Source organism: Artemia sp. Qi Xiang Cuo, chromosome 20, assembly GCF_049724085.1.
Source record: "Artemia sp. Qi Xiang Cuo chromosome 20, ASM4972408v1, whole genome shotgun sequence".
Taxonomy (NCBI): Eukaryota; Metazoa; Arthropoda; class Branchiopoda; order Anostraca; family Artemiidae; genus Artemia; species Artemia sp. Qi Xiang Cuo.
Genome location: NC_142813.1, coordinates 43,829,782 through 43,855,485, shown reverse-complemented (window position 1 = coordinate 43,855,485; position 25,704 = coordinate 43,829,782). Strand labels below are relative to the sequence as shown.

Sequence of the window (25,704 nt, the reverse complement as noted above, 5' to 3'; positions counted from 1 at the left end):
CTTAGTATATTTACTTCATACAGTTTACCATTTCTGAAAAGATTCAATTTTTTTCTAATTAGCGATTTTATGGGTTGATTGATGAATGGTTTATCACCGGAGCACTTTTTAAGTCTTTTTTCTGGGAAAGAAAATAAATATTTACCGTTTAGTTTTTTGTGAAAGTTGTGATTTTTTCACTCTGATCATGCAAATCATAAATATCAGACCCAATCCTCAGTACTCAGCCACGTTCCAAAAGAAAGAAGACCAGTACTTTGAGGGGGGTGGTAAGAGCCATAAGTTACTGAGAATGAAAGCTTAAAATTAAAAAAGGGGGACAGGAAGAGGTAAAAATGATAACTCCCGCCCAAATGGAGGTAAAGCTGAGGGGGGACTAAAAATTATTCAGATTAGTTAGAATGACATCAAGAGAGGTATTTCCCCTAGTTGTTGATAAGACCTCCTCCCTTTTTTTCCAAACCAGGGGTTATGTCAGCGTAACTTTATCATTTTATTATTACCGGACAAACTGAGTAGATCCGAATTTTCCCTATGAATCCCTGTTCCCTATCTATCGAGGCTCCAATTACTTGAGCTAAATTCTCCAACTCTATAATCTTATCTGTATTTAAACTTTCCGCATTATTATACAAAAAAACTAGGTAGAGCAAAAATGTCAGAAGAGTATTGTCTTACCTTAGTCTTACCCTTAGTCCTTGGCCAGATATTTTCCTGTTGTTCCAATGATTCTTCAAGATCAGTTTCTTCTGATACCCTATTACTAAATGGGGCGGCGAGGCTTCTAGTCGAAACACAGGAGGCTGATATGTTATGAAGGATAGATTTAGGGATTGGGGGAGGGTTAGTGGGGAGGGAGGAAGGGGGAGAGCTCCAAGGGGAACCAGATATATATGCTGATCTTGTCTGACCTGCGGTGACCATGAAGAAGGGATCCAGCAACGCAATATTGGTAAAAGGTTACCGTGGGTGCGATTGGGGGAAGTGGAACCGAAAAGACAGGTTTCTTGGTTCTGATGATGGCCCTCTGATCTTGGCAATTTTTTGGAACCGGTTTTGGTCCAGGATTATTTCTTGAAACACTGCACACATAAACAATCTAGCTTTGGCCTTGCAAACTGGATCACGATTAAAACGAGATAAATGGTCAAAATACTTAAAAGGCCCTGAACGATTAATGCGACATTTGAATTACTGCACAACTTAATGGCACAAGCCATCATGGGACAAAGATCAACATGATCGAAGTTGTACGTTGCTGCTTTATACTTTTCATTTTGTATTTTCGGCATAACTGTAGAAATTTAAAGTTCTGTTTTTTGTTGCAGGAACTTCCTTCAAAATACTTGCACACTTTATTTACATGGGAATTTTCTCGTTGATTTGATTGTTTCTTCAACTTTTTTGCTTTCGTGAATAAACTGACATTTTTCACCAAGTTTGCATGCACCAGTTGCTATTTAGAGCGCCGAAATAGTAAAAGAGCAATTGACAACTATTTCCACATTTATGAAGAAACAGAAGCCACAAAATAACTTCTGTGGATTTTGGAATTTATTGTAAAGTTGTCTGTTTACTTATACAAAGGAAAAATTCCTGTAGCCATTTCTTTTGTGAAATTGACTCTTCAAGAAAGGCTAGGCAAGTATATTTCAAGGCTAGTAACATTCATAGACCTAGGGTTCAGTAGGCTAGAAATGAAGCTTGACACAAAACATGGGTAGGCTAATAGGTGTCATATACATTAATATGTAGTGTATAACCACATCTAAAGAAAGTATGCTAGCTTAATATATTAGCCTAAGTAGGGTTTACAATGTTTGACTCTAGGCTACTAGGCCTAGTCATTGATCCTTTAGGCCTAGGCTACATACTAAGAATCAAATATTGTCTTTCACTACTTTATAGAAAGCAGGGTAAAATTCTACTTTAGTTACTTTTGACTATCATGGAAAACGGTTAGGTTAGGAAAATGAAACTTTCAGGGATGGGTCTACAGGCTAAAGTATGTCCTGGGAAGATATTTTGAAGTACCCACCTCCACTCCTTCTCTCCCTAGAGGGTCTTGACCTTTGATGACCTTTAAAAATATGTGAGTTATAAAAGTGAAACTTTGAAAAATAGATCTTCTGCTTAAACGAAGTACAACAAAATTGTTTTCAGCTTCACAACTTTGCTCAATCCCAATTTATAAGGTTTTAAAGATATGCAAATACATTTCCTAAATTTTGAAAATAAACTATTTATATGTCTTAAAATTCAGCTCAAATAACTGAAATTGCATTTTCAGAGCTAAAGCCAGAGAAAAAGAAACTGATAAGTGAAAATTAAGGTAAAATGTTGTTTTGTCAAAATTTCAATGGGTATAGACCTGTCATGTAGGCAAATTTCATGACCCTCTAGAGGGAGAAGGAGTGGAGGTAGGTACTTCAAAATACCTTCCCGGGACATACTTTAGCCTGTAGACCCATCCCTGAAAGTCTCATTGTCCTAACCTAACCCCTTCCCAAGATAGCCAAAAGTAGCTAAAGTAGAATTTTACCGAAAGCAGTATAAAGTCCAATGGTAAAATTCTACTTTAGCTACTTTTGGGTATCATCAGAAAGGGTTAGGTTAGGAAAATGAAACTTTCAGGGATGGGTCTACAGGCTAAAATATGCCCTGGGAAGGTAGTTTGAGGTACCTACTTCCACTCCTTCTCCCTCAAGAGGGTCCTGGTAATTTGCCTACATGACATGTACAGGCTAAAGTATATCCTGGGAAGGTATTTCGAAATATCTACCTCCACACCTTCTCTCTCTAGAGGGTCCTAAAATTTGCCTACATGAAAGGTTGAAACCTATTGAAATTTTGATAAAAGAACATTTTACTTTAATTTTCAGTTATCAGTTTGGTTTTCTCTGGTATTAGTTCTGATAATGCAACTTCTATTATTTGAGAAGAATTTTAAGCCATATCAATATATCTTTTCAAGATTTAGGAAATGTATTTGCATGTCTTTAAGACCTTATACATTGAGATTGAGAAAAGCTGTCAAGCTCAAAACAATTTTGATATACATCATTTAAGCAGGAGATCTATTTTGTAAGATGTCACTTTTATAACACAAGATTTTCAAAGGTCATCAAAGGTGAGGACCAACCAAAAGGAGAAGGAGTGGAGGTAGGTACTTCAAAATACCTTTCTGGGATATACTTTAACGTGTAGAACCATCCCTGAAAGTATCATTTTCCTAACCTAACCCCTTTCCAAGATATCCAAAAGTAGCTAAAGTAGAATTTTACCAGTCAAACAAAATTTCAGGCTTTCTCTCATTTTTTAGAATGATAAAAGTTATACCCATAACTTCTGGTAAATTTTTCACAAATCATATTATTGACTTAACAAATAAAGCAAATATACCCTTGATGCCTTTTTTTATGCTCTTTACAAATATAGTAATCACTTCTATCTGAAATTTAAGCCTGCTTTGAGCTCTTGAAAATAACTAAAATATAAAGGACATCCACCATATGGCTAATATGGGAGTAAAGTTCATTTGTGATGCAAATGGATGTTATATTTAGAATAAGGATGCAATTCTAGGTATATATTTTCACATTAGGGAGGGGGGGGTATATACTCTGTGAATATATAGGTCCTAAGAAATTCATGAATTTCTTAGAAAAACAAGGAATGAAGTGAAGATAAAGGTTCTCCCCCTGCAAAATGTGTTAGCTAGGATTATTCTGCATATTATGGAGTAAGAATTGTTTTCTTAATATGTTTCCTTATGTTCAGTGGGACTCCTATGCTTAAAATACTGGTTGGCTGGTTGGCTAATTTCAAGATTTGTATATATATATACACTGTCAAATTAGCCATCTGGTGGTATCCCATATATAAAAACCTAACTGAGGTACCTTCCCCTCCCCCAAACCCCAAAAAACAACACTTTAAATATTGTATACGCAATTAAAACGATGCTATACATTGTATTTCTCTATAGTGGTGTCTTGCATCATCCTGTCAAAACAGGTTTTTCATTTAGTCTTCAGTTTGAGATATATAAAAGAGTGGGTATATTGAAGGAGTAGGCTACCTACAAAATTTATTGTTAAAATTTCCATTTATCCAACTTAATTGTGGTGCTTTTGGATTGAAAAAGGATTTATTATGAAACAGTAAGTTTAAAACATATGTTTGAAGCCTTTTTACACCCTATATATTTTTATATTTTTGTCATTTTCAAGAGCTCAAGAAAGGCTTTTGAGTTTTCTGATAGAAGTGATTATTATATTTGTAAGAACATAAAAAAAGGCATGGAGTGATATATTCACTTTGTTCATAAGTCAATAATATGATTTGCAAAAAAAATTACCCAACTTTTTATAGAGCAAACATGAATAAAGTCATAGAGATGACTTATAGTTTCCTGTATATATTCAAAATATTGGTAATTAGTTTTTTTTTTTTTTATCTGCTTATTATAGGCTAACCAAGAAGATTTAAAAATACAAACTATATGCAAAATAGCTATTATATGCCTAGGTAATCCACTAAATTGTCATATGGAAGATGTTAAGCTATACTGGTCCATTTATGTAAAGAGAAAACAATAAAAATTCAAACAGATGATGGTAAATTTTTGGCAGTTCATATTATTGACTTATGAATAAAGTTAACTTACCATTCAATGATTTGTGTATGCTCTTTCCAAATATACTGATGATTTTTGTTGGAAATGAATTTTGCCCCCACCTCTGTATATACCAATTCGGGGTATATATTTGCACATTAGGGAGGTCAGGGCAAAGTTTATTTCTGATGCAAATGAGAGGTAAGTTTGAATTTACCCCCCCCCTAATGTGCAAATATGTACCCTGAATTGGTATATATAGGGGTTGGGGTGACATTCATTTCTGACAAAAATGACGTAGTATATTTAGAAAGAGCATAAAAAAGGCATTAAGTGGTATGTTTACTTCATTTGTAAGTCAGTAATATGAACTGCCAAAAATTTACCCAGATGACATTTTTTTACCTTATTATAGAGCAAACATAAATCAAGTCATACAGATGACTTTTGGTTTTCCTTATGTAGGCTATTATAAAACGGTACTTGTGCATTATATGGTACCCATGAAAGAAGTCAAGTTTGGTTAATGCTAATGAAGTATAATAAAATAGGATGAATATATAATAGTTTAGAAACAAATTTGGGCTATATATTTGCACATTAGGATGAGGGGTGGGGGGTAAAGCATAGCATATATTAAATACCTAACCTAGGTACCTTCTCCCCCCCCCCTTAACCCCTAAAAAACAACAGTTTAAATATTTTAACTGCAATTAGCAATCATGCTTTGTCATCTATTTATCTCTTGCAAAAGTATATAACAGTGGGTACCATAAAATGCACAAGTACCTATAAAACTTAATGTAGGAATATACAAAACATATTTTAAATAAAAGTATATATTGAAAAAATTGATTTATAATTAAATAGTAAGTTTGAAACCAACGTTTTAAGCCTTTTTTATACCCAAAATCTGAAAATTTTTTGATAATTTTCAAGGGTTCAAAAAGGGCTTAAATTTTAATTTGCAAGAGAAGCAATTATTATACTTGTAAAGAGCATAAAAAAGGCTTTGAGTGGTATGTTCATTTTATTTGTAAGTTAATAATATGAACTACAAAATATTTACCCAAGATTGAGCACCTCTTCAAAATTGGGGAAGGAGGGTCTCTAAGCCTACTTTTGAGGGAGATCCTATTTATGTTTAATTCTGAGTATTTTAGGTTTTCCCTCCAAAACCTCCTGCTCTCAAAAACAGGGAAGGAGGCTCCTCCAAGCCTTCCCCTTGGGGCAAATCCCTTTAATTTTTCTATTCTTAGCATTTTTGGTGTCCCCCCCCTGTCTCCCTCCTATGCTCTTTGACAAAAGGATCAATACTGTAATTATGGTAGGACAAAAAGTCATCTGTAAGATATTTTATTGATTTCTTTATATAAAACTGGGGCAGCATAATATCTTCTGTATGACATCTAGTTGCATCATCTATAATATCTATATTGAAATATTTATATTATGGCAAAGTAATACAATGGTGAGATTAAAAAAAAATAATATGCTTTTGTTTCAAATGTGTTTTGTATGCTCCTACATTTAATTTTACAGTATATAAGGAAAGCCAATGCTTTCCATGCTGTCCTTACAAGAATGAGGTACAAGAAGTCATCTTTATAACTTAATATATGTTTGCTCCAAAATAGAACAAGCTATAAAGTCATCTGTAGGATATATTTTCTTATTCTATATAAATAGAGAAAGCATAATATTGTCTTATTTTTGAATTTATATTGTTTTGTTTTGAATTTATATTGTCAATAATTGAAGATTTTCTACTGTTCAGATATAAAGAAACAGTTTTCTATGATGTCAAATGTTGGTAACCTGCCTAAGCATCACTGCAATGTTTGGGCTCTTCTGATGAAAATGTGCTATTTAAATAAAAGTAGTAGGCTGCTGTTAGATTCCTCATCTTATGATCCTTTTTAATATAATATTAGTTACTACCTTCACAATGTAATATTAGTCACTACCTCTGATGGTCCAATATAGGCTATGCTAACTCTGATAATATAACCTATTTCTGCATTGATAGAATTTAGTCATACATCATAGGTTCTCTGTCTAAAGATATTGGGGTAAATTTAAAGATATTTCCATTACCAAGCTATAAATTAGGTGAACATACCACTCAACACCTTTTTTTATGTTTTTCTTTCTGAATATAATACTTGTTTACTTAAAAATCCAATTTTAAACCCTTTATGGACCCTTAAAGATAATACCTTTTTATCTGATTTTTAGCTATAGAAAAGGGTTAAAACAATTATTCTTAACCTACTTTATAATTACCTTAAATTGTAACTAAGAGCAATTTAAGGATTTCTCCTTATAAAGTTCCAGAGCAGTGGTGTAATTTTATCCAAATCCTGGAGGGTGGGGGGGGGGGCAAAGTTAGAGCCAATTGTCCCAAATCAAGTGAAAATGACAATGAAAAGTGAAAAATGAGGTATATAGTATCATAAGCTCAAAGATATTCTAAAGAAAACTGACCTGTTTCCCCAAATGCTTGAATTATGCAGGCTTATCTTAGTTTTGACAAAATGTTTGCAAAAACTAAATTTTGGATGGGGGGGGGCAAACTGCGGTTTGGACAGGGAAGTTGTTAACCCTTTTTATATCCCAAAACTATAGAAAAATTATCATGGCCCTTCAACAATTATCATTTTCAACAGTCCAAAAAGGGCTTAAACTTGAATTTGCCAGAAAGATTATTAGTAAATTTGGAAAGAGCATAAAAAAGGCATCAAGTGCTATGTTCACTTCATTCATAGATCAGAAATGTGGACAACTCCATATTTACCTAGATAGTTTGTTCTATCTGTTGACAATACATGAGGAGAAGGATTGAGTTCAGACTCTGGTTACAGTAGACTACTTAAAACCTAATTCAAGAACCTCTGGTTTTTGAGTTAGGACCAACAGTTGGAAATAATGCTGGGAGAGTATTTGCATTTGTTAATTTATAGGTTAGAACGGCATAACCCTTTGCAGAATAAGAAAGCTCCCACATGGCAGATATCAATTTGGTGGCATGTCTCTTCCTGTTTTCCAAGACTTTTACAATACAGGGAGGCTAAAGACATTCCAACTTCAATTTTGGGTCAAACTAGTCCCTTATACAGAAGACAAATGACTTTTGGTGAATAAGAGTAAAGGGACAATAAATTAGACAGAATAATATTGTAGTTAACACATTTTGAGTGCAGTTCCACAATACTGTACTCCCCCCTCCCCCCAATGTGCAAACATTTAGCAACAATTATATATTTTCTATGTGTTTTCATGTTCTTGTTTTTGTCACAGTTGATTCAATTTACAGATACACAGGTTTAAACAAGGTTGATGCTAATGACTTAAAGTAAACATCGGAATTTTCTAAAAGATGTATAAATTATTTATTCAATTGGATGATAATCAATCAATGGCTATACATTGTATAACTTTAAGAAAAATGAATTATAATCAAATAGTAAGTTTTTAAATGAATGTTTTAGCTCTTTTCTATTGCCAAAAATAGTAGAAAGATATACCATCTACAAGCGGTCCATAAAAAGCTTAAAATGCAAGCCTCCTGTAGCTTTTTGTTTTGGCTCTGGAAGAACATATTTTCTATCTCCCGATCATTACATACAATTCAATTATGCCACAGCCATTTCTAACAATGGAGGGTATACACAGTGGGCTAGGGCAGCAATGGAAATAAAAATGTATTCTTGCTAAAATTTCAATGAATAGAGATACAGGTAATTTAAATATAACATTCTCCTCAAAAGTGAACCAATAGCTAATAAGGATAATAAAGTTATACAAAATAACCAAGCAATTGGATTAAATATAAGACCTAGGAGAACTGCAGCAGTAGTATCAAGCAATAGGATTGTTTTGCAACATAATAATTACTTTCATATTTATTTTATTTTTTCCAGTTGTTTTAATGTCCCTCTTGAAGCAACTCTATTTTGCTTCTCCAGGACTCAGTAACAGTAGCAACAAATGTATGTATAGATATTTGTTGTTTTGGATTTTATTTGGTTTTAGGTTATTCTAGTTTTTATCCTTGTTTTCTTAATGTTGAAGGTGTCTTGTATCACAGAGGCAAAATATTCACCTTATTTTAGTGTTGTGTTTTCCTTCTACTGGTTGTAGTTGCATTTGTTTTCTACATTGTGAGATTTCTCTCTAACTTTGTTTTTGTCATGCCCAGCCCCAACAAGAAGGAAAAAATGTTTATAATAGAAACAAAATTTATGATGTAACATAATATAAAATAAGCCAATATTTATTATAAAGAATAAATAAAGCATATTTTCTTTTGGAAGTATCAGAAGAAAATATCTTACCCTCTTCACAACTCATACAAGGGTACCATATTTGGTCTGTATGATTGAAGGGCTTTTGGCCTTGTTAGCCTAAATTGACATGTTGCAGCTTTTTTTTTTTTTACTTATAATTACTCATGTGTAACAAACTGCCAATATCCTTAAAATATTGTATCAAAGAATAATTTGATGTGAAGGCTCATTTGGTTTAGTTAAAAAAAAAAGCAGGGTCAATGGGCCAAGCCCCATTGAAGCAAAGTAATTGTGTTAATATTAATTTGTATTGAATTCCAAATTTTTGGTGTTGAGGTTATTGATGACTAGGCCTACTATGTGACTAATTTTTCACTATAACACTCAAACCAAAACCACACATGTTAATTTGTGTGGTAATTTTGATTGAAAGCCTTTGCTTATTTGTTGTTATATAGTTTAAAATAATTTTATGGCCTGTTGATTCGTGGTTATTATTTTTATTTATTTTTTTTTACTCTTTGTATTCAGAGGAAATAAAAAGTTTGAATTGAATTGAATAGTCAGTGTCTAAGCAAAAATGAGACCACACAAATTATGAAAAAGGGCACCAGATAATTCAAAAGCCATTTTAGAATAAAGACTTCATAGATGCATTTTAGTTGAAAGTTGTACAAGTTACATCTTGCTACAAAGTAGAATCATATAGAGATTTTTATATCACACAATCAGTGGGCTAGTACTGGGGCTTTTGTCTCAAGTATTCTCCCCATTTGTACAAACTGACGTTTTGCAACCCTTTTGACTTGTGAATGGCACTCTAGCCCCTATGGAGTTTTTAGGGGGTTGTCAACTGTGATCAATGCAACCTAGTAAAGAGTAATATGTTACCTGTGTATTTTGTGTTTGGTGTAGATGAATAAACATTTCAGCAAAAAGTATGTCTCAAAACACAGGGGAGAGGGGTAAAAAATCTACAGTAAGGGCGCATCCCTCTGGGCTCCCTCCCCTAATTCACACCACTGGGTTTCACAAAAAATACAAAGGTTCACCTGCCTTTTTCTTTGTAAAAAATGCGAAGTTTGAATGCTAGGTTTACAGGAGTTTGCATATATGGGTTCTAAATTCTCAAAAGTTCATTAAAAACTTATTTTTGCATTTCTTTGTAGCAGAAAAAACTTCTCACGATATAATTTCGAAGTATGTAAATTTTATTGAGTCTGGTATGCCTCTCAAAAGTAATATACCTAATGTGTATATTAATGTTAACTCTGAATTGATTAAAAGCTATTTATTTCAAGTGAGTAGAAAAATTACGAATCGAATTAAAAAAAAAAATTAAATTTGAACAAAATTTATCATAAAAATTCATAATTTTGAAATTTGTTGAAGATCTATTGACTCTTCCTAAAAGACACTTTGTAATTTTCTTAGAATTGGGAACAAAACAAATATAGCAACATAGATTTTTTTGAAATAAATGAGACCTGTAGACTAAAAATATGGTTCATAAAAGATTTTAGTATTAATAGATATCAAACCATGTATTTTGTTGACAGAATTTGTTTTCTTTTTAAAAGAGATATGTACTTAGAATCACTAGAAAAATTTCATCTTTGTCCACCAATCATACTTTGGTCCTAACTTTACATGTATCAACTGGAGTGTTTCAAAAAGCTTTTTTGTTTCATTAACAGTGCAACAATATGTTGGCTTATCATTTGTTTTTTTTTTAGATGTCAATGGTTAAAATTATGTTGTTCCAATGTAAAAGTTTTCTTGAACTGATTTTAAATTTTTATTGAAAACTAATTTCCTGATTTTAAAAAAATTATTTATCTGCATATTTTTAGTGATTCTGGACATGTAGTTTTTTATTGACTTCAGGTTTACCTTTTAGGAATACTTTGCATGAGAATATACCTTGGAAAGAGGTATTCAATATTCTGTGAAAAACTTTTATTGCTTAAAAATCTTTTGAGTCTTGAAACTTAAAAGAATTTGCTTGGTGCTTGGAATTTTAAACTTTCAGCCCTTACAGACAAACCCTTTCTAAAGCTGTCTTGGACCAAATAGAATGGGAAAACACATGGGCTGCATTCAGGGCCATATCCTGGATTTTAATTACTGGGGGGGAGGCAAAGAGTAGTCTAGCCAATGATTTTTAAAGGTCTTTTCACCTGCGTTTTTAAAACCAATTTATAAGCTGGAAAATCTATTTTAGTTTCCTAGTATAAATAGCCTTTTACCTGCATTTTTATAACCAGTTTACTAGTAACAGATTTCTTTTTTTTTGGGGGGGGGGGGTAGGGGGTCTTAACTGCCTCTCCCTTCCATACATGACCCTAACAGCATTACTTATTGAAAAAAGAAACTACTGGAAAAACTTGTAGATTTAGATTTGTTTAGTAAAATCCAAACTTTGAAAGGTTCTAAATATATAGCATATTTGACATACAAATGAAGTATTGAAGCAATGCTTTGAAAACTTTTTCATGTCATAATCTCCCAAGTCCTGACCTTCTTCCAACCAAAATGTGTTTTTTTTGAAAATGCGTTTGTGGGCATGATGAATTAATAATAATAGAGAATTAATGGGACTTTTTCAGTCATTGATGGAAATCTTTGAACCCAATGGGTGGTGCATATTGCAGTTTGATAACTATTAATCTAAGATGCAGCTGGGGATTTAAATTGTTCATGCCCTACTAGTCTACTAGTCTAGCCCTACTAGTCTAAGATGCAGCTGGGGATTTAAATTGTTCATTATAATTACAGCCCTACTAGTCTAGCCCTACTAGTCTACTAGTCTAAGATGCAGCTGGGGATTTAAATTGTTCATTATAATTACAGCCCTATTAGTCTACTAGTCTAAGATGCAGCTGGTGATGTACATTGTTCATCATGATTACAGCCCTACTAGCCCTCCTTGTCTACTAGTCTAAGATGCAGCTGGGGATTTAAATTGTTCATTATAATTACATTGTCACAGCATTAAATTACATTTCTTTGGAATCACGTTGTGCCAAAAACTATGGAAAAAAGAACACTGGGATATTCAGGACAATTAGTGCTCTTTATACCATCAACCCCCTATCCTCTCTTGAAAATATTCCGACCTTGTCCCTTCCTAATAATCAAAACTCTGTAGATGCCATGTTTTTCTACATTTGTGAAGGCATATCCCCATGCCTAAACCTAAAGAGGGTACTTCTCCTGTAAGATTGATCTGGGAAACTTCTTGTCCCCAGCTGAAATGTGAATAGTCTGATGTAAAACTTTTATTTTTTGTGATTTGAATCTTCCTCCTCTCAAGCATGGATCCAGAGCCTTAATTTGGGAGGATTGGCAGTGCCAAAAGGAGAAAGTGTAACATCACACCCGCCCCCCTACAATTTTGTGTAAAATTATTCAATTAAGGCCGGGTTTACATAATTTACTATTGCATATCAACTGGATCACTTTGCTGCTTGCACAGGGCATTAGGAAACTTTGTCGAGGTCTAAATTGTAGCTAAACGTCGATATCCGTTGGCCAATCTGAGGCACCCCAGTCAAATGGAAGCTTATGCACTTGTTGCCTGTTGCATGTGGTGAGTTGTAATATTTTTGACTGCTCTTTGGTACCATCACAGTGTGGTAAGTTTGCAATATAAGATGAATGGTTAATCTAAGTGTCTGAACACCAGCATGAAAGGCTCCCATAGAAATGCAACAAAACAAAATATAGAAAAATCCTCTCTCAGCATACAATGTCCAAGAACGTGACCTTTATACCTTGACCCTTATAATAGATGACAAGCTGGTATCTTCATCACAACTGTAAGCTGTTTCAGTGCCACCAAATGAGGCAAACTTTAGATTGTTGGCACATGAATTGGCATCATTGTAAGGCTACTTCATATAATGTTCTGTGGCTACTAGCAAGGAGGCAATCGTTTACAATGTTGGTGAAGGAGTCTTGAATTTTTTTCAAGTTCAGTGATGGGAATTATTTCATATGAACATTTGTATTATATGCACTTTATCTATGTCTCTGGAGAGCAGTGATAAGTGATACCAACCTTTGCATGCTTATACAGGCCACAGCACTTTCACTGTCCAGCCTTCTTGTCTTGGGTTTGCACTCTCTTGGGCTCTCCATAACAGCACATAAATATTTTAGTCTTGTGTTCATAACAAATACCATCTTTGAACAGTTATATTGTGTTGATATATTTCATTGTTTTTATTTCAGAAAACGTTCGATTTTTCAGTCCTTGTTTCTCATATTTTAATTAAAAAAACTTTCCACAAAATAAGTTTTTCAAAGAAAAGTAAAGAACTCCATTAAACTAAAAATGAGCAAAAAAAAAAAAATAATAATAGTTTACCAAGCTCGAAACTACCACAAATCAGCATTGATAAATAAATGAAACCCAAAACGAACAGAAATTACAATAAATAACCGAGTCAAACTCAAAACGAGCAGAAATTAACATAAGTTGGGCGCAAAACCCCTGTGCCTTCCCAAGGCAACAACATAATTTGTAATTTATTGAAAAGATACAAATGAATGTGCATTGTCAGTTTAATATCCATATACTGATATTTAGTAATCAAAATGTTAATTTGATTTATTAAAGTAATAAAAGTAAAAACCTTTATATTTTTTTTTAGTAAAGTGCAAATTTTGTTCTGGCCTTGGGAAGGCATAGGGGTTTTGTGCCCAACTTATGTTATTTTCTGCTTGTTTTGAGTTTGACTTGGTTATTTATTGTAATTTCTGTTTGTTTTGGGTTTCATTTATTTATTGATGCTGATTTGTGGTAGTTTCGAGCTTGGCAGAATATTTGATTTTATTTTTGCGTAATGGAGTTCTTTACTTTTCTTTGAAAAGTTTATTTTTTGGAAAAAGTTTTTTAAATTAATTTCTGTTTTTTTATATTGACATAGTCTTTTCAGGGAAAAAGCAAATAACACTTTAAATCTTTTCGTTTTTGAGACTTTATAGTTTGGTCTGCTATTTGTATGCTGGAGAAAAATTTTCAGCAATTTTTAACAACATACACCATTTTAAAAATCTGACACAAATAGTACTGTTTAACTTAGTTTCATACCTCCTCTAGTTGACCTGAAAGGGAAAACTTGATACCATTCGCAAAAAAAAATTTGTTTACTTTCTTTGATAGCTTGGATACACTTACACTATTTTGATTTGGCTAAATTTTAAGAGTAGAAGTAGCCTCGAAAGCTTGAACATAATACCCTCAGTCGTTCTTGGGATACTGCTGAGATGCCTTACTGGGAATTAGTATTATCACAATGCATTTTGATTTAATCTTAAGGCAACAATTAGTTTTTAAACATAATAGACCAATGGGAGGGTGGGAGTGGAAGGGGGATTAGTTGCCCTCCAATCACTTTCGACTATTAAAAAGGGCATCAACCCTTTCTATTTTCAATCAAATGAGCCCCTTTCGAAGTTCCCACGACAACTCATTCGATACGAAGTGCCCTGGTCTAAACAACAACAACAGCAACAAAAAATATTACTAATAACTTTCGACTGTTAAAAAGGGCACTAGCCTTTGAATTTCCAATCTAATTAGCCTTTTTTGAAGTTTCTACGACAACGCCTTCTGTAAAAACCTTATATGCACCCAGGGCATAACTGAAAACCCTTGCCCTGAGAGTTGTGGGGGAGTGTCCTTCTCAAAAACATATTTTATATCTGCTGGAAATCATCTAGCCTACGCTAAACAAAATGGCTATCTCAAAATTTTGATTGGATGTGTTTGGGTGAATTATGGACGTGGGGGGGGGCTAGTTGCCCTCCAATTAATTTCGACTATCAAAAAAGGTAATAGCCCTTTTAATTTCCAATCAAATGAGCCCCTGTTGAAGTTTCTATGACAACGCCTTCTATAAAAACCTTATATACCCCAGGACATAACTTAAAACCCTTGCCCTGAGGGTTGTTGGGGAGTGTCCTTTCTATCTGGAAATCAACTATGCTGAACAAAATGACCATATCAAAATTTTGATTGGATGTGTTTGGGGGAATGATGGGCGTGGGAGAGGGGCTAGTTCCCCTCCAATCACTTTCGACTATTAAGAAGGGAACTAGCCCTTTGAATTTCCAATCAAATGAGCCTGTTTTGAAGTTTCTACGACAAGGTGTTCTTGTAAATCCTTATATGCCCCCAGGGCATAACTTAAAACCCTTGCCCTGAGGGTTGTGGGGGAGTGTCCTCCTAAAAAACATATTTTCTATCTGGAAATCAACTAGCCTAAGCTGAACAAAATGGCTATCTCAAAATTCTTATTGGATGTGTTTGGGGGAATGGTAAGCGTGGGGGGCTATTTGCCCTCCAATTACTTACAAATATTAAAAATGGCACTAGCCCTTTGAATTTCCAAGCGAATGAGCTTGTTTTGAAGTTTTTACAACAATGCCTCCTATAAAAACTTTATATGCCCCCTGGCCATAACTTAAAACCTTTGCCCTGAGGGCTGTGGGGGAGTGTCCTCCTCAAAAACATATTTTCTATCGGAAAATCAACTATGCTGAACAAAATGGCTATGTCAAAATTTTGATTGGTTGTGTTTGGGGGAATGATGGGCGGGCGGGGGGGGCCAGTTGCCCTCCAATCCCTTTCGACTTTTAAAAAGGGTACTAGCCCTTTGAATTTCCAATCGAATGAGCCTGTTTTGAAGTTTCTATGACAGCGCCTTCAATAAAAACCTTCTATGCGGCCAGGGCATGACTTAAAACCCTTGCCCTGAGAGTTGTGGGGGAGTGTCCTTCTCAAAAACATATTTTCTATCTGGAAATCAACTAGCCTACGCTAAACAAAATGGCTATCTCATAATTTTGATTGGATGTGTTTGAGTGAATGATGGACGTAGGGGGGGGGGCTAGTTGCCTACCAAGCTGTTTTTCATATCAAAAAGGGCAATATCCGTTTAAATTTCCAATCAAATAAGACCCTTTTAAAGTTTCTATGATAATACCTTCTATAAAAATCTTATATACCCCAGGACATAACTTAAAACCCTTGCCCTGAGGGTTGTTGGGGAGTGTCCTTTCTATCTGGAAATCAACTATGCTGAACAAAATGACCATATCAAAATTTTGATTGGATGTGTTTGGGGGAATGATGGGCGTGGGAGAGGGGCTAGTTCCCCTCCAAACACTTTCGACTATTAAGAAGGAAACTAGCCATTTGAATTTTCAATCGAATGAGCCTGTTTTGAAGTTTCTACAACAAGTTCTTCTTATAAATTCTTATATGCCCCCAGGTCATAATTTAAAACCCTTGCCCTGAGGGGTGTGGGGGAGTGTCCTCCTAAAAAACATATTTTCTATCTGTAAATCAACTAGCATAAGCTGAACAAAATGGATATCTAAAAATTATGAGTGGATGTGTTTGGGGGAATGATGGGCGTGGGGGGCTAGTTGCCCTCCAATCACTTTCGACTATTAACAAGGGCACTAGCCCTTTGAATTCCCAATCAAATGAGCCTTTTTTGAAGTTTCTACGACAATGCCTTCTATAAAAACCTTATATGCCCCCAGGGCATAACTTAAAACCTTTGCCCTGAAGGCTGTGGGGGAGTGTCCTCCTCAAAAACATATTTTCTATCTGAAAATCAACTATGCTGAACAAAATGGCTATGTCAAAATTTTGATTGGATGTGTTTGGGGGAATGATGGGCGTGCGGGGGGGGGGGGCAGTTGCCCTCCAATCCCTTTTGACTATTAAAAAGGGTACTAGCCCTTTTAATTTCCAATCAACTAAGCCCGTTTTGAAGTTTCTACGACAACGCCTTCTATAAAAAACCTTCCATGCCCCCTGGGCAATATTTAAAACTTTTGGCCTGATGGGTATGAGGGAGTGTCCAACTCAAAAATATATTTTCTATCTGGAAATCAAATACGCAGAACAAATTGGCTATCTCACAATTTTGATTGGATGTTTTTGGGGGACTGGTGGGCATGGGGGGGGGGGCTAGTGGCCCTCCAATCACTTTCGACTATTAAAAAGAGCACTAGCCCTTTGAATTTCCAGTCGAATGAGCTTTTGTTGAAGTTTCTACGACAACACCTTCTATAAGAACTTTATATGCCCCCAGGGCTTAACTTAAAACCCTTGTCCTGAAGGTTGTGGGGGAGTGTCCTCCTCAAAAACATATTTTCTATCTGGAAATCAACTACGCTGAACAAAATGGCTATCTCAAAATTTTGATTGGATGTGTTTGGGGAAATGATGGGCGTTAGTGGGGGGGGGCTAGTTGCCCTCCAATCACTTTCGACTTTTAAAAAGGGCACTAGAACTCTCGATTTCTAATCGAATGAGCCCCTTTTGAAGTCTCTATGACGACCCCTTCTATATGAAGTGCCCTGCTTTAAAGAAAAGAAAATAATAAACTGTACATTGTCAACATTGATCTTATATGCCCTCAGGGCATAACTTAAAACCCTTGCCCTGAGGTTTGTGGGGGAGTGTCCTCCTCAAGAAGATATTTTCTATCTGGAAATCAACTATGCTGAGCAAAATGGCTATCTCAAAATTTTGATTGGATGTGTTTGGGGGAATGACGGGCGTGGGGACGGGGGCTATTTGCCCTCCAATCACTTTTGACTATTAAAAAGGGCACTAGCGAATCCAATTTCCAATTGAATGAGCCGTTTTCGAAGTTTCTACGACGACTCATTCAATACGAAGTGCCCGGGTATGAAAAAAAAAACAAAAAAACAACAACACACTGTTCCTACATCGTTCTTTACTTAGGCAGCGCTAGCGTGCTGCCCATGATAGGAACTCAATAGTATAATTTAGGAAGGACTCCTAAAATATGTTTAGGAGGGGTTATTGCCCCTATTGATTGCCCTTGTATCCGTGCTTGCCTCCTCCTCATTTTTCAAAGCCTGTTATTATTACACATTTTTACCTTTCTTTTACTCTAGGGTATTTTATAATAATAATATTGGTATTTACAAAGTAGTTCCACTGTATAATATGACTGAATTTGGCTCTGGTTTCTCAACTCTGTGATTATAAATTATTTAATACAGTATTTGTTGATCTGCAATTTCTGTACTTTAATTTTAGTTTTTAAAGATGGCAGGTCATATGCGCAAACGAAGGAGAGGACATGAGCAGGCAGATATAGAGGATCGTCTGGAATCCCTTATTAAACGAGTTGGGGAAAAGGTAACTTGCATTTCTTTTCTTTTTTTGGAGTTTATTTTAGTTAAAAAGAGATTTATCAGAGTCAATTAACCAGCGTCGACTTAAGTAAATCGTAAAGTACCTGCCATGTTGCCTATATTGTCTCCGCCAGCCCCTTTACATGGAAGGGATAGTCCTAGAAATATGGCTGGGGACTTATGTGACTGGAAACTGTAAGTTTTTGGGTCTTTTTTAAGGGTGAAAATGGATTTATGGGCAGCCAGTTCCTGTCTTTTGCTACGTTTTGGCATGGGCACCCCATTGGATCAAGATTTTTAATCTAATAGCATTGGATTAAATTTTTAGATTTCTTTATTTCTTCAAATAGTTGAAAGGTTTTATGAATATTTCTCCTAGAATGACGGGTACAGTTAGCCCAAAGGATAAGAGGCCTAAATGGATGCAAATTGCCAAATGCTTTCTGCTTTTTTTTTTAAATTGAAAAACATTGGGCATATTTGTCCTTGGCTTTCTGATCGTCTTGAAACTTTCAGGGCTTATCCCCTCGGTAAAGACAATCACAAATTTTTGTTGGGTGGAAGGATGGAAGGAAGGGGTCCTGAAAATGGGTCAAACAACTGTTTGTCTTTAATGAGTTTGATTTTTAAAATCACAAGGCCCTGGGAAAAGGGGACCCCAATGTGCAGAAAATTAGTTTGTGGGCATGGGCTCCCAAAAATGGCTCTTGAATTTTCAAGCAGATATATTTTCCCCTCTTAGCTTGAAAATTCTGGCGTTGGGTCCTTGGGCCAAGGGCACCCCAATGCACAAGGAAAAATAGAAGAAAAAAAGGTTTTCTCCCTGAAAATGGGTGAAACAAGAAAGGAATCTCAAAGGCTTGATTTATTGATTTAGTTAATTAGATTTGATTAAATTTTTAATTACAATTGAAATAGTTCATTCGAAAATGTATTTAGTTTCTTTTAAATTCCATCATCTCTAGCATCAAATCTCAAAGATTTTATCTATTGATATATTTGTTTGACGTTGATTCAATTGGTTTGTTATGTTTTTAGGGTTGCTACTTTTAAAATGAATCTGAAAGGCTTAAATTATGGATTAATTTTTTTTATTTGATTTGTTTTCTGTTTAAAAGAATATCATCTTTGAAAATGTTTCTTGAAGGATTGATTTGTATGCAATTAACATATTTATTGATTTAATTTATTTTAAATTAATCTTAATTAATTGTATTATAATATTAAGGTATTTAATAATAAATTATTTTTTTAATGGATATTAATTTCATTTTTTAAATACGTTTTTTCGTATTTTATTTATATTTCTGTATAAATAATTTATATTTATATAACTATATATTATAATTTATGTAGCTATATATTTTACAATTATATAAATAATTTGTATTTTCTTAAAAAACAAAAAATATTTTATTAATAATAAATTAATGCATTAACATTAAAATTAATCTTATTCTTCAAAGAATTTTAAATCAATATGAATCTAATCATTTAATTTTCTTTTTAGAGCTCATCATCTTTAGAATCGAATCTCGAGGGACTGACGAGTGTCCTAGAAGCTGACTTATCGACCTACAAGAATAAAATATTGCGTATTCTAACAGATTGTGCTGTCATGATGCCAGATAAATGCTCTGTATATAGTACCCTAGTTGGTTTGCTTAATGCCAAAAATTATAATTTTGGTGGTGAGGTAAGCTATTCATTTTATTCGGTTTTATCCGGGCAATATTATCCTTTTGTGGCGAGTTTTGCTTCAACATGTCTTTTTTTTAAAGAGAGGGTCAAAATAAGTTCCTAACCCACCCCCCCCCCCCACAAGAAGCCGCTTAAATTTTAACTTCACACACCACGCCGTTCCTAAGAAATTGCTGATACGTCCTTTTGACAACCTGCATGCAGACGGTGTTCAGTTCAATTTCCTTCTTCAATATTCCCTGAAAGTTTCACCTTGAAACCCTTAGCCCTAGTTGCAATTTGTAATAGTAGTCACAATAGTATTAAAAGGAGCACTAGTAGTATTAGTTGTAGGGCTAGTAGTAGTATTAACAGTCGTTTTGTTTTGTGCATAGTCTATTTGGTTTATTTTTTTTGCCGAAGGGGTAATTTTGGTGGACAGGTTAAATATTCATTTCATTCTGGTCTATCTGGCAATTGCATCCTTTTGTGGTGAGTCTTAGCTTTAAAATAGCACCAGTTTTTTTTTAAGATAGGGAGGGGGGGGCGATCTATGGAATTTACCACAAACCAGAAATAGACTATCCTTGTCAATCCTATCAGCATTCACATGCAGGTATAGCAAGATATCTATGCTTAACATGTATGCCTGATCATGCAGTCGCCTAGGAAGTCCTGCCTGAGATACATGTAAACACTACTTTTAAGCACAAGATAGATAGATATATTTCAAACAAACGAATCTAACAAAAGTCATACAGTAATTAAAATCAAAATCACTAATCCCCACAAAGGTTGCATGGCCTACAAAGGAGGTGTATGACATGACAATATTTAAACATTAAATATCTAAACACATACTATTTAAAACATTTACTCATTAAAAAAAAAACAGAAAGATTGAGAATTCATTTAAGTTAAAGAAACATATAACTCAAATCAGGTGGTTAGGGACTCCACAGACACAGCAAAAAACGAATATTTTCATATAATACGTAACACCAACTCAAGAAAAAAAAATCAATATACTACTACTAACAACTCACTGCAGCACCAAGCCGTTTGAGACCAACATAGCTACGCATGCTCCTCCTCCATCACAATCTATTTTATTCAGAACCTACTTTTCGTTTGGCCCTAGATGGTTGGCTGACAGGGACCATTTTTAGCAATCTGTCATCCTCCATCCGCAGAACAGGTCCTATCAATCTTAATCTTTCTCTCATTATAGCCTTAGAAAAGTAGTGAAATAAGTTAACGAAAAATAATGAAAATTAAGTCCAAGGTATAGAAAAGAGAATATGATAGACAAAAAAAAAATATGTCTAACATGCCGTTGTCTTTGAAAAAAACATACTGTAATAAATATACTTTAAAAAATAACTATATGTTGTATTTAAATACCGTACTATAAATGCTATATTTGACGCAGAAAAAGGTACCTAATGCGTAGGCTTTAAAATCCTTGACACGAAAGTTCAACCTAGAACTGGATACTTAGCTGTAACTTGTTGTAGCCAAGCCCCGACTTTATGTGTAAACAGCAACTTCCTCTATATTGATGTCTGAACAACACATGTCTATGCTTGAAATTAACTAGACATGTGTGTGAATGGTGCTTTAAAGAAATAATCTAGTGGTCACTGTTTGATTTTGTTGAAAGATAAGGTTGGCAGATACGTTTGTAAATGTGCAATTTCTTAGAAATTTACAAGGCTGGTTTTAAATTTGAAATGCCATTGGGTTTTTCTTCCAGAAAGATAAGATTATGACTAATTTCAAAGTTCTCAAACTCAGATGTGTTTGCATACAGAATGCAAGGAGGACTCACTCTCTCCTCATGGGCCTCTCACGTTCAAAGATCTTTACTTTAAAAGAACAAGATAGCTATAGTAAAATATTGACATTTTTCAAGCCGGTGAAGTGGGATAAAACCCTCAAGGGCTAAAGCCGTTATTATATCTTGGGATAAGTCATATACATAGGACATGCACACAATGTTGAATATAGATTCCTTTGGGAGAGGAGGTGCTACGTGTCTATCATCAAAGGGGTTGCAGTTTTCTCATTTGGGTGTAGTTTAAATTTGTGTAATTTTCGATAACACTTTAAAATCTACTGGCAATTTTTTTTATCGAAGTTTGACAAGCCTTTTCTTTCTATATATTTTTTTTCCTTTTTTGGCTGTTTGAATCTTTTGCCATAATCTGTGTTTGATAAGTTGCTACATCCTTCCTCTTTTCACCTCTCTCCTATTAGATAACAGTGGTAGCTACTCAAATTCCCTGCTTATTTGACAGCTGTGACATCTGCAACTAGGCCAACTAGAATATTTCTAAGGAGGCGAATAACCTGCTGAGTCTTATGAGAGGAAGAATGAGGTTCATTATTGATTGTATTTATTAGTTCTAAGAATACAAACGAAACTAGGAATCTACTAAGGGATAATGGCAAGTAATATCAACCTTGATCCATAAATACCAATTATTAAATTAAGCAATAATATATATAAATATACTTATGTTCAAACCAGTCTGGTCTATTCAAAAATCCGATAATTAGCTAGTGGTACAGTTAAGAGCTACGAATGGAAAGAGACTCTATTTTTGTTTTACTTTTGCTACTTATATCTTACTCCTACTTTTACTACATATTTTACTACCTGTCACTTATACATTTTATATTTTACTATTTATATATTATATTTGTTATTTATTTTTTATTATTAATTTCTTCGTTCTGACGTCTCTGTTTTAACCACGGTATTTCCTCTGTTCTGACTATCTGTCTTCATCTAAAAAGCTTCCTTTTTTGTTTACCTCTGATGCAAATGTTTGGTTTTGAAAGACTAAGGGCCTATTGACTTGTTTCAAGGACCAAGGGGCTATTGACTATTTAATATAGTTGTTTATTACGCATCAGAATACTAATGGTAAAAATTATTTTGAAGATGTTTCGCCATCAAACAGAACATGTTGGTCAGTTTGGCAACAATTTAGACAAATGGAGAAGGCTGGAGGCCCCACCAAATAAGGACAATCTTTAGCACTAAGGCCCTTGGTCCTTAATATAATACAATACCATATTTTATTTTAAGAAGAGATGATTGCGGGTGGTCACCTGTGTAAAGTTTCCTTGCATTCTATTTTGACAGTGAGGTATTTCGACTTAAAGTTTGCTGCATTATTAGCTAACAGATCTCACTTTATTCCGTTGAGGGGGGGGGGGTATGTTTCATGATCAGTTAAAGGCTTAATTTTTAATCTGTATCCCCACTGGCCTGATAAATTTTTCTCAGCAGAGATAGTCCCTTTTTACATTTTGTGTAGAGACTTGATGGTTTATAATGACCCGACAGCTTTCCTGGGTCATTAAGCTGGCTAATCTGTTCAAGGATACTTGATTCTCCTAAAAATGTTTGGTAATCAAACAGAACATCCTGGATATTCCCTTCAGTTTGGTAGCACTTTTGCAAAATGGAAGACATTTCCGCGCATTGACCAATGATCTGCGCAGCGCATTTACCGATCTCCTGACACTTCCTTTGACCGGGACACTTCCTTTGACGCTTCCCGTGTTTTCCACCAGATTTCTCCAGGCTGAGCTTACAGTTATACCGCTAACCCCCATTCGCAATAAAATAATCAGTGACACTAGGACTCGAACCCCTGCCATCACGGACACAGGATTTCAAATTCCAGCGCGACAACAACTCGGCTATGACGGCTCAATATTATTTGACGGCTCAACAGAAGAAGCACCGGCTAAGTAAAAGATTATTCATTGGTCAATGGTAAGATTGTTCACATCATTCAGTGGACTGTGATTTTAAGTACCAAGAGGGGATATAGGTGTTGGGTCCTACCTTGGTCTACCTATGGCATATCTCTTGTATCTTATTTTGCTGTGGAAGTTCTTTGCTACATAATTAGGTATCTGCTGTTTTGTTTCACTTTGCTGCCATGTGCCTGGAGATATGCTAAGGATTGTTTTAGTCATGTCTAATATATAGTTTCTTGGTACATCTACGAATTATTCATAGATTTGTATCATTATTCAATCTTATCATTAGATGATGTTACACACCAGGAAAGGTCAATTATGTTTTTGAATCAATGAAGAAGAGTATATGCAAATGCTTGGAATAACCACACAACTTATGGTCATGACCAGTTTGCGAGCTGCGTTGCCAACGCGATACAACTTAATCGTTTTGCCACAATTTACAGATCCTGGTGCAACGCCGTACATTTAGAAACTTTTTGGTACAATCAAGTTTTCCGGTACATATTGGTTTTACGTGCTCTGTTTTGACCCAGATATTTGTCCAAATTTTAGTTGCGAAAATGTTCTTCTTTGTATGACAATTTTTAACCTGCTGTTCAGTTGGTACAGATTTATCTCTTGTGGCACAATTTTAGTTTGAAAACTGGTACAGTTTTTTTCAAAGCGTTGGCAACGCTGTTTGCGGTTCATTTGTAGATTTGTGTCGTAATTAGTCTGATGTTCTTATTTAGAAAAGAGATAATTTAGCAAATTATTTAGCAAAGGAGTAACACGTGGTTCCACGTGTTTTAATGTCGAGCCTTGGATTAAAAATATAGCTTAATTGCTTTGTTCTGTTGTCTTTTGCGTTATAGAACACGATAGGTATATCAGAAAACAAAACTTGTACTTACTTGTACTTTTGGCAAGGCACAGGCTGTTCAGCCCAACTCGGCACCGAGGATATAATGGACCATTTTCTGCCACTGACTTCGGTCTTCTGTTTGGGGCGGATGATTTCCAACCACGGTTTATCCCAATTGCGTCCGAACTTCCTGAAACCTCCCAAAGGCTCGAGGTCTTTCTTCATTGTGGGATGCCAAGATTTAGTTTGGCCACCTTGCCGTTTCTTCCAGTGGGGAAGGGGCTTAAATTCAAGGGACTGACAGGTCAGGTACTCACTTTGGTGCCGCATAACGTGCCCAAACTATATGGGCCTTCTGCAGAAAACGAAACGGTGTGTTTTGAAAAATCATAATAAATCCCAAAGTTTCGACAACGCCGTTTGTGAGTCATTTGTAGATTTGTATCGTGAGAAGTATATTGTTCTTATTTAGCAAAGAGACAGCTACTTGTGAGTCAACTAAGAACAGTGTATTCGGGGGATACTGGGGTGAGCTGTTAGGAGCAGTGGAAATTTTCATCATTTTACGACATTTTTTGATGCCTTTTTGATGCTTCTTACTGACATTATATGGCAATTGTGGTCAGTTTTGATTTAATCTTTTTTTTTCTTATAGTAAGAATTGGCAGCTAATTTTTTCTTTCAGTTGGTTGAATCAATGGCTAAACATTTGAAAGACTATTTAAAAAATTGTGAATGGGAGAAGGCTCGATATTCAGTTCGATTTTTGTCTGATTTGGTTAATTGCCATGTAGTCTCCGCTGGTTCTCTGATTCAGCTGTATGATACGATGATGGAAGCAGCCTTGGAACCTAACACGCCTCAGGTTAGAGAACTTTCTGTACAATATATTGTTTTATGAAGACATTTTGTTGCAATATAAGAGTTGTACTTGGAAAATTTCTGAACGGGCAAACATTTGTGAACTGCATCTCATATATTCATATATATATATATATATATATATATATATATATATATATATATATATATATATATATATATATATATATAAATATAATAATATGCAATATAAAAATATATATAAAGAAAAAAATGAAATTGAATAGATTACTTAAGTATCTGGAACACTATTAAAAGCTGATCAGAAAAATTAAATCATTGGGAAGAAAAAAACTACGAAATATAAAAAATGTTTATAAACTTAATAGATCAGCTATAAATTAATAATCAGCATAAAAAACAAGCACAGATGGATCAAATATATTAAAAACATTTAACAAATCAATAGA

General features: G+C 34.6%; 1 protein-coding gene across 2 annotated transcripts in view; it reads left to right on the top strand.

Annotated features, from left to right (window-relative positions):
* Window positions 1–1,493: 1,493 nt before the first annotated feature.
* Window positions 1,494–25,704, top strand: part of Cbp80 (Nuclear cap-binding protein subunit 1) — a 63,423-nt gene continuing 39,212 nt past the window's right edge. For both annotated transcript variants that reach the window (XM_089105782.1, XM_089105781.1), the window contains exons 1-4: window positions 1,494–1,641; window positions 18,005–18,106; window positions 19,613–19,798; window positions 25,098–25,277. In XM_089105782.1, the coding sequence (XP_088961908.1) occupies window positions 18,014–18,106; window positions 19,613–19,798; window positions 25,098–25,277 (459 nt within the window). In that variant the 5' untranslated portion in view covers window positions 1,494–1,641; window positions 18,005–18,013. The remainder of the gene's footprint in view (window positions 1,642–18,004; window positions 18,107–19,612; window positions 19,799–25,097; window positions 25,278–25,704) is intronic.